This window comes from Mus pahari, chromosome 9, assembly GCF_900095145.1.
Source record: "Mus pahari chromosome 9, PAHARI_EIJ_v1.1, whole genome shotgun sequence".
Classification (NCBI taxonomy): Eukaryota; Metazoa; Chordata; class Mammalia; order Rodentia; family Muridae; genus Mus; species Mus pahari.
The window spans coordinates 86,137,805-86,147,141 of NC_034598.1; the positions used below are offsets into that span (position 1 = coordinate 86,137,805).

The following is a 9,337-nucleotide window of genomic DNA, read 5'->3' on the forward strand; positions in this document are numbered from 1 at the left end:
ATCCCAGCACTCGGGAGGCAGAGGCAGGCAGATTTCTGAGTTCGAGGCCAGCCTGGTCTACAGAGTGAGTTCCAGGACAGCCAGGGCTAAACAGAGAATCCCTAACTCGAAAAACCAAAAAAATTAAAAAATTAAAAATTTAAAAAAAAAAAGTACTTGTTGCTCCTGCAGAGGACCCAGGTCCAATTCCTAGTACCTAGTTCATTCCTAGCACAACGGCTCACAATCATTTCTGCCTTCACTCCCAGTGGATCTGATACTCTCTTCTGACCTCCACAGATACCATGCATGTACATGGTACATACACATAATGCAGACAAAACAAATATACAAATAAAGAAATACATCTCTGTGTATCTGTGTGCATTTTAATATTTACATTTTTATAAGGATGTTATATGCATCATGTATGTCTTCGGATCCACTGGAACTCAAGTAACAGACGGTTCAGTTGTCACCTGCACACTGCCAGCTGCCATACAGGTGCCGGGAATTGAACTCAGGTACTCTGAGAGAGCAACCAGTACTCTGACCCACTAAACCATGGCTCCAGACCACAAGAAATGTATCTTTAAAAAAGGAAAAGAATGGAAGAAAATACCCTTGAATGTTTTTAATTATTATTGTACATGATAATATACACAAGAAAAGGTAAGCAAATGTAAGTGACCCTCTAGTCCCTCCACACTTAACTGTCTGCTTACCTCCAACATGGCAACCAACTCGGACTTGGAAATGCCAATTCGGTCTCTGTCACAACTGTCAACCACATAGATGACTGCATCTGTGTTTGAATAATAACATCTCCAGTATGGCCTAAAAAAAAATTCAAAAACATGTTATCTCTTGCAAAACACCTGACATGTCGTTTTGGTTGCTGGACTTGGTCAATGATGGGAGTTGGGGTTACTTGCCAGCCCTGCTAGATTTACTGTTTCTGATAGAATTACCTCTGGCATCACTCTCAGTATGACTGGGTTGATAGAAAAGTAATAAATATTAAATTACAGGCATAAATCTAAAGTTTCAAGCTTTGAACTTCAGGATAAGAAGATACAAATATAATTTTCAAAAACTACTAAATACACTGATAGGAAAGTTACCCATAGACCTGATCACTATAATTTACCAGTCTTTAACCAGGAATCCTTTTTTTTTTTATTTTGTTCTGCTTCCAGAGACAAAGTTTCTCTGTATACCTCTGGTTGTCCTGGAATTCAATCAACCAGACTGGCCTCAAACTCACAGATCCTCCCGCATCTGCCTCTCAAGTGATGAAACTTAAGGCACATGTCACCGCTGCCTGGAAATTTTAATGTGACTTTTTATGTCCTTAATCACTAATGACAACTAGGAGTAGAATTGTATACAATTAGAAGTAATCTCAAATCGGGTGGTGGAGCACCAATAATTCCAGCACTTGGAAGGCAGAGGCAAGCTGACCTCTGTAAACTTCAAGGCCAGCCTGATCTACAGAGCAAGTTCCAGGATAACAGAGAGATCCTTTCTCAAAATAATAATAATAATAATAATAATAATAATAATAATAATAATATCATCTCAAAGGTAACTTACTAAACAAAATGAGTCACTGAACAACAGAATATTTAGTTGACTGTATTACTAATCAATCTCCTCCCCTCTCCCTCTCTCTTTCCCCTCCCCCCTTCTCCCTCTCCATCTCTCTCCCTCTCTTTTGTCTTCTATGAAAGTCTCACCCTGGCTGACCTGGAACTAGATATGTAGACCAGGCTGGCCTCTAACTCAGAGTTCCTCCTGCCTCTGCCTCCCAGTGCTGGGATTAAAGATGTGCACCAGTATTTTTAACAGCAACTTTATTACTACTCTAAGCTGGTCCCTAGTCACTGACATTTGCCAAGTACTAGATTTCAGGAGGTTCCTGCACTTCTATCAGCCTGCATGGACTTACATGAATGCCAAACGGTCTCTCAGAGGGGACAATGACAAAACCCAAACAAGGGGCCAGTTTTTGAAACTTCTGGGTTCTCATGAAAGAACTTTCATTTAAGTGGCTATCTGAGACACTGAGCCCCTTAGATTTTAACCGCTGATGTTCTAAGGAAGGTACGGAGGTTCGAATCCTACCATATTTTAAACAATACGACGCCTATCTAATTTCCAACAGGAGATATATTTTGGTTTAGTGCTGTCAGCGTTAAGAAGAGCCATTAATCAGGCGGATTTCTGAGTTCGGGGCCAGCCTGGTCTATAGAGTGAGTTCCAGGACAGCCAGGACTACACAGAGAAACCCTGTCTCGAAAAACCAAAAAAAAAAGCCGGGTGTGGTGGCGCACGCCTTTAATCCCAGTACTCGGGAGGCAGAGGCAGGCGGATTTCTGAGTTCGAGGCCAGCCTGGTCTACAAAGTGAGTTCCAGGACAGCCAGGGCTATACAGAGAAACCCTGTCTCGAAAAAAAAAAAAGAGCCATTAATGTTAAATACCACCAAATGATCTGGTGTTTATACCATACCTGATACTTGTCTGTCCTCCTAAGTCCCAAACTTGGAATTTGAGATTTTTGTATGTCACTGTCTCCACATTAAATCCAATAGCTGAAAGAGAAATCAAATCAACAGATACGTAAACTAATATACTCTACCTTTACAAAGTGTCCAACTTCACTGAGTTTTAGCAACTGCTTGTAATATCTAATCACATTATGGGCTGGATTAATATAACACTTAAGACAATATCCTTCCCCCTCCCTCTCTCTCCTCCCTCCCTCTCCCTCCCTCCCTCCCTCCCTCCCTCTTTTCCTCTCTCCCTCTCCTTCTCTCTGGCTGGCCAGCTGGCTATCGAGTCCCAGACATCTGCTCTGCCAGCCTGCCTCCCCACTGCTGGAATCATAACTGTGCATTCACAATTAGGATCCCACATCCATGTAGTAGGTAGTTGCTACCTACTAAGCAATTTTCCCAGCCCCAGAAGTCTATTAAACTACCCTGAGCACTGGTATATAAGTGTTCAGAAAGTCTTGTACAGTTATAGATTCAAAAGCTGACGCTCTGGCAGACATGAGTAATGAAAATCAATATAGAAAACTAGGCTCTAGATTCAATAAAGCCATGCTCTCTGCAGGCTGCAGCCGTACAGACCCTCTACAGGCATCCCAAGAACTCACTCATAACAAGGTCATAGCTCGAGAGTCAATATCTCATCCCTTTTGTCTGCCATCCTTCTTAGGTGTGCCTCGACACCACACAGCTAAAATCAGAAACTATTTTCAAAGAAAATCTAAATGAGGGAGAAAGTAATGCTGAAAACACTTGGGTGGACATGTACAAAGTTTGCTCTCATTTCCTAAGCTTAGGAAAAAAAAAAAGAAAAGAAAAAGTCAGGTCAGGCCTTTAATCCCAGGACTTAGGAGGCAGAGGCAGGCCAGCCTGGTCTACAGAATGAGTTCCAGGGCATCCAGGGCTACACAGAGAAACCCTGTCTCAGAAAAGAGACAAACAAAGTCAGAGTGAAACTGACTTACGATTACCACTGATTTTTGTTTCCTATCTTTAATGATGTGTTGGTAGATGATGTATTTGGCAGGTAAGTATGCACATTACATCTGAAAAATAAAACCATGGCAAATGTAGCAAACTAAAAAGCAAGTTCCTGTCTTCCTCAGAACTAGGCATGTGCAGGTCTATGTCCACCACCGTCAAAAACTGTTTATGTGCAAACTGCCCACACTGCAGTCCACACACCGTGTAGCACTGTGCACTGCAGAGGCCACCAAAAACTGCCCATGTGGAGAGGGGAGTCTCAAAAGTAAGAATCAAAGGAAATGAAACAGGCACAAAGCTGCAAAGGGAATAACAGATGCTACAAAATCCAAACATTCCTTTTTAAAAGGAAAAGAGAAAAGACCTGGAAAGTTTAATAGTGACATAATGGGAATATCTAACAGAATAATTCAAAGCACACAATTTAAAATCTTGAGCAAATTCTACAGATTCTTCAACTTAATTAAAATGTATTAATCTTATCTCTCTAAATTTAGCTCAACAAATGAAAAGGTTGGACCAAGAGTATCCACCCCCAAATAATAAACTAGGAAGGGCTATCTGCAAATAACTTTCTAAGACAGCAAGAATAACAAGGCCACGAGCAGAGTTAAAATTACGGTTCAAGTGGTTCTTCTCCTTGGTTTTCAGGTACCAGGTCATATTAATGCTCTGCTTCTACAATTCCCAGTTTTTTTTTGTTGTTGTTGTTGTTTGTTTTTTAAAGATTTATTTATTTAATGTAAGTACACTGTAGCTGTCTTCAGACACTCCAGAAGAGGGAGTCAGATCTTGTTACAGATGGTTGTGAGCCACCATGTGGTTGCTAGGATTTGAACTCCGGACCTTCGGAAGAGCAGTCGGGTGCTCTTACCCACTGAGCCATCTCACCAGCCCTACAATTCTCAGTTTTAAAAGTGATCTACAGAATTACTTAGAAGAATCTACACTGTGATTCAAGCAATAAATATGTAGAAAAAGGTGCTTTGGGTGCAACAATACCGATTTAACATCTACATACATCAATATACAAGTTAGCAAAGTACTTAATGAAGATAGATAGTATCTTCATTAAGCAGTAAAGATTTAGGGATTCAAACAGAGAAGCCTGTTTGTGTACCTAGACAGGGAACCTTAAACTGCACCTAAATGCTTCTTAGGTTTTTGTTTGTTTGTTTGTTTTTGCTTTTGTTTTTAAAACATTGTCAGCATCATTTCCATAGTGGAAGTTTACAAACCCCCATCGTATGACTCATTTATTCAGAAAGCTGTATTAGATGGAAATATGAAAAGTCTTATCAAACAAATACTTACTTGGAATAGTAGTAACAACTTCTCCAACCTGTAATCTGTACAAAATTGTCGTTTTTCCAGCACCATCTAATCCCAAAATTAAAATCCTCATTTCTCTGGTTCCAAAGAGACTGGAAAAAATACTTGAGAAAAAGCCACCTACAAGATAATAAAAACAAAAATGTATTTCTGAGAAATGTCAGGCAGGCAGAACACATCATCAGACATGTAGACACTGCCCCTCAGGAGTCCAGTTCATTTTCTCATCAATAGAATAAGGACACGGTAACTTAGTGCAGTCTCCTCCTTACCCATAGATACCACATTGCCAGGCAGGGGAAAAGCAGCACTACGAGGTGCTCGGTTTAGACCAGGCTGGCCTCAAACTCATATAGAGATCCCCTGCCTCTGTTTCCTGGGCGCATTAGAAACTCTTATTTTAGACAGAAAAATGACATTCGCCACTTTATGAAATATCTCCAGGAACCTTTATGTGCCCAAGGCACCCTGAGATGTAAAAGCATTTGTGGCACAAATACTTTGCCTTCAAAAGTCACTAAAGTGGGGGGGGGGGGAGGTCACAATAGAAAGTGAGAAAACGGAAACGTGGGGGATATTTAGAATATGCTCAACATGCAATATATACGGACACACACACACACAATTTTACAAATAAAAGGCAAGGCCTTTGGCTAGTGCTCCAATAGGAGGCTAAAGCAATAGCAGTGAGTCTGAGGCCATCTTTGGCTGCAGCATGAGTTGCGTTCAAGAGTAGACAACTTAGTGAGATCCTATCTCAAAGTTTTAAAAGGGCTGAAGCTATACAGCTCAGCAGAAGGGCGTTGCCTAGCATACTCAAGGCTGACTTCCAACAGCGCTCGCTTGTAGGCATACAAACGCACACGCTCACGGAAAGGAAAGCAGAGGAGAGAGGAAGAAGGAAGAGATATTACTTTGCTATTTGAGGGGAATGGCAGAATTAAAGCTGCCCACTCTAGAAAAACAAACACGGAGCAAGCTGTATACAGAAAGAATGGGTGTGTCCTGACAAAGTCCTTTCGCCCGTTTAGACGTCCAGAGGCGGAAAAGCAACGCCGAAGGGTTACAGAAAACCGAACGGAACTATAATGCTCCGGATCCACACGCTTCTGAGAAAACTGAGTTAAGTACTGACAGAAAACGAAGATTCTGCAACTCCTAGAAGCTCCAGCTGTACCGGAGCATCACCACCGTCGGGTGCGCTCGGACGTCTACCGTAGTTCCCTCGCCTGGAGAAGAGCGAATCTACGAAGCGACATTAACATCTCACTCCCTGTCCCGCCGGACTCTCCCACTTCACAATCCACCTAACTCCATCCACCATCTCCACGGACAGCTAGCCAAGGCGGGCGAGCGGACAGGAGCAGCGCCAAGGAGCAACAAACAACACCCGTCCTCGGGTTTCTCAAAAGTGACGCAGTCCCAACACCCACACCGAAGCCACCAAGCTTCCACGAAGGGTCAGACACCTCGGTGAACCTGCAGCTGCCTGGCTGCCAGGCACCCGACGCCCCGTTCCGCCTACCCAACCGAGATGGGGGATGCAGGATGAGGGGGAAAGGCCGGGCTGGGATCATTCCGGACCCCGCGGGTGCAAGGGACCGAGCCCGGAGGTGGAAATCTCCCCGCAGGTGAAGAGCCAAGGTAGCGAAGAGCTGCCCGCGGCCCGGCCGGTCCCCTCGGCCGCCTGACGCCCTTCCCACGCTCCTCACCCATGATGAACCGCCGCCGCGCCCTCGCCGATCCTCCGAGACAGGCCGGGACTCGGCAGCGACTCCTAGTTGAGCCTGGGCGCCGCCACCTCCGCTGCTCCGGGACTCGGGTTCCGAAGCAGACTCCTCCAAGCCAGGTCGGCCAGCAACTTCCACGTCGTCCACCCAGCGGGGGCGGGAGCCGGGGCGAAAGGCCACTGCGACTGCGCGCCGGGCACGGAGGTCTGGGCGTCCGCGTCGGCGCTTTCGATGCAACTCCCAGGCGCTCTGAGTGTAGCCGAAATGAACGCCACAATTATAACATTAAAAAAAAATTAAAGACCAAAAGTGTTTCCTGATCCCACTTTTCTGGACAATAAGGCCTTCTCAAATATTAAAATGGGACTTTTTCGTGTTAAAGTCTGATATCATATAGTGGCGAATCGGCCAACGCAAAATAAGAGCTCGATGAAGCGAAGGCACGGTACGCTGGCGCCGGTTGCAGCGTCCCGGTGGTTGCAGATCCTGGAGCAGTCTGCGGAGGCGGTTCACTTTCCTCTAAATGCATTCCCGCAGGAGGAGCCAGGGTTACGTAATAATAACGAGAAAGCTCACCCGCAGTCACTGCATGCCACCAACACGGGGCACCCTCGTACCCGAGGTGTCGAATTTTTGTTCTCTGGGTGGCCATCTGACCGACCACCCTTCCGCCTCCGCAGAACTGGGAACTTGTTGCCTTCCTGCAACTTGAGTTTTAAGTTAGGAAGTTTTCGATAGTGAAAGGGTTTGGTGTTTTCTTAAAATTCTTAGAAACGCGTCTTGCTTCTGCGCAGCCACTCAGAGAGGCTCGAGGCGCGCTCCAGGTCGGATCCACATGTAACCCACGCCACGGCCAAGGAAGGTACTGCTGCTGGAGTTCTCATGGACGTCAATACTGCTTTGCAAGAGGTGCTCAAGACCGCCCTGGTCCACGATGGCCTGGCACGAGGAATTCACGAAGCTGCCAAAGCCTTAGGCAAGCGCCAAGCCTATCTCTGTGTGCTTGCATCCAATTGTGATAAACCTATGTACATCAAGTTGGTGGAAACCCTCTGTGCTGAGCACCAAATCAACCTAATTAAGGTTGATGACAACAAGAAACTGGGGGAATGGGTAGGCCTCTGCAAAATTGATCGAAAGGGGAAACCTCGGAAAGTGATAGGTTGCAGCTGTGTGGTGGTTAAGGACTTTGGCCAAGAATCTCAGGCTAAAGATGTCATTGAAGAGTACTTCAAATGCAAGAAATGAACGACAAAATTGGCTTATTTTCTTTTAAGTTTCTCAAAACAGAAAAGTACAATTATCTCAAGCTCTTGAGTTTTCGCCGGAAATAATAATAGCACTTTTTTAGGAGGTTTTTCTTCCAAATGTAAACTTTGCATTATTATGTTCTTGTTTATAATGAGAATGCTCATCTTTTTGGAAGTTTACCGACTGCCTAAGATTTAGTATAGCATTATTAGGGTTTAATTGACAAAATATTATATGCATGTTGCACAGTGATATATATATACACATACATATGCATGAGAGAGAAATAATTACCGTGAACATAGACAAACCCTCATATATTCCCTTTTCCTGTAGGTTAAGCACACTGAAGATCTATTTGGCAATTTTCAAATAGGCAGTGTATTGTTATTAAATATAGTTATCATGCTGCGACTATACTTATAAGGAATTTGTTCATCCTGTTGCAAAAGAATCTGTACCATTTTACCAATGTACCTGCATCCCTGCTCCATCCCCCGACAGTCGCCATTGCGCTCTCTGCTTCGGAATTTTCACCATAGATTCCACCTATGAATTAAATCTCCCAATGCCCTCATAGGTAGAAATGTGTGATTTTTGTATTAAGCTTATTTCATTTAGCAGAATGACTTCTACATTCATTTTATAAATGAAATTATTTCCTTTTCAAGGCTGACTAGTTTTTGTTAAGCATGTGCCTTTGTACATTCACATCATATTTTCCACATTAATAAGCTTATTCAGGTTGATTTTATACCTTCTTATGTAGATTTATTTTTATAATTTTTGAGTATGTATGTGCCCATGGCATGCATGTAAGTATGTACACATGAGGACCGCTGCTCTGAAAAGCCAGCAACATCTGGAGCTTGTCCAGAGCTGGAGTTATAGACAATTGTGAACCACCTGCTGTGGGTACTGCAATCCAAGTCAGGGTCTTCTGCAAGAATAGTCATTAGCTGATGAGCCACCTCTTTAGCCCCCACTGATTTTCTATAGCGACAGTCATGATTCATACTGCAGTAAACATAGGTGTACATTGCACACTGACATACTGATTTCATTATCTTAAATACCACAAAGTAGATGCTACAGTATTTATTTTTCTTTTTGAGGAACCTCCATATGGTTTTCTGTAATGGCTATCATAGTTTACATTCATACCAAGAGTCTCTGTTTTGTTTTTTACTTAATTTTACTACAGAGATGTTGAATTAATTCAACACTTTCATCTTCACCCAAAGCCTGAATTCCCAGAAACACTCCTTGCAAGGAAAAGTCATTTGAGAAAGTGAATTTCTACCTAAACACCCGTAAGGTCTGGAGAGTGATCTTTCTCTAGAATGAGCCACTACTGAGTTTATTAAGCATACAATAAGCAAAAGTAAGACATTAAATAGCCAATAGGAGACAGAAGCAACAAATAATAAAACATCATCAGTTCAGGTGTTCATTACATCCGGCAGACAACTGGGGTAGCCCAATTGAGAGAGCAGACAAAAGGC

At 43.4% G+C, this 9,337-nt stretch overlaps 1 protein-coding gene and 1 pseudogene across 1 annotated transcript in view; one reads left to right on the forward strand and one right to left on the reverse strand.

Moving 5' to 3' along the window:
• Nucleotides 1-6,756, reverse strand: part of Arl1 (ADP ribosylation factor like GTPase 1) — a 12,952-nt gene extending 6,196 nt beyond the window's left edge. The window contains exons 1-4 of the mRNA XM_021205802.1: nucleotides 6,564-6,756; nucleotides 4,834-4,971; nucleotides 2,493-2,574; nucleotides 705-816 (exon numbers count right to left, since the gene is read on the reverse strand). Of these exons, the coding sequence (XP_021061461.1) occupies nucleotides 705-816; nucleotides 2,493-2,574; nucleotides 4,834-4,971; nucleotides 6,564-6,567 (336 nt within the window). The 5' untranslated portion in view covers nucleotides 6,568-6,756. The remainder of the gene's footprint in view (nucleotides 1-704; nucleotides 817-2,492; nucleotides 2,575-4,833; nucleotides 4,972-6,563) is intronic.
• A 254-nt stretch (nucleotides 6,757-7,010) lies between these two features.
• Nucleotides 7,011-7,917, forward strand: LOC110326130 (annotated as a pseudogene).
• Nucleotides 7,918-9,337: the final 1,420 nt, after the last annotated feature.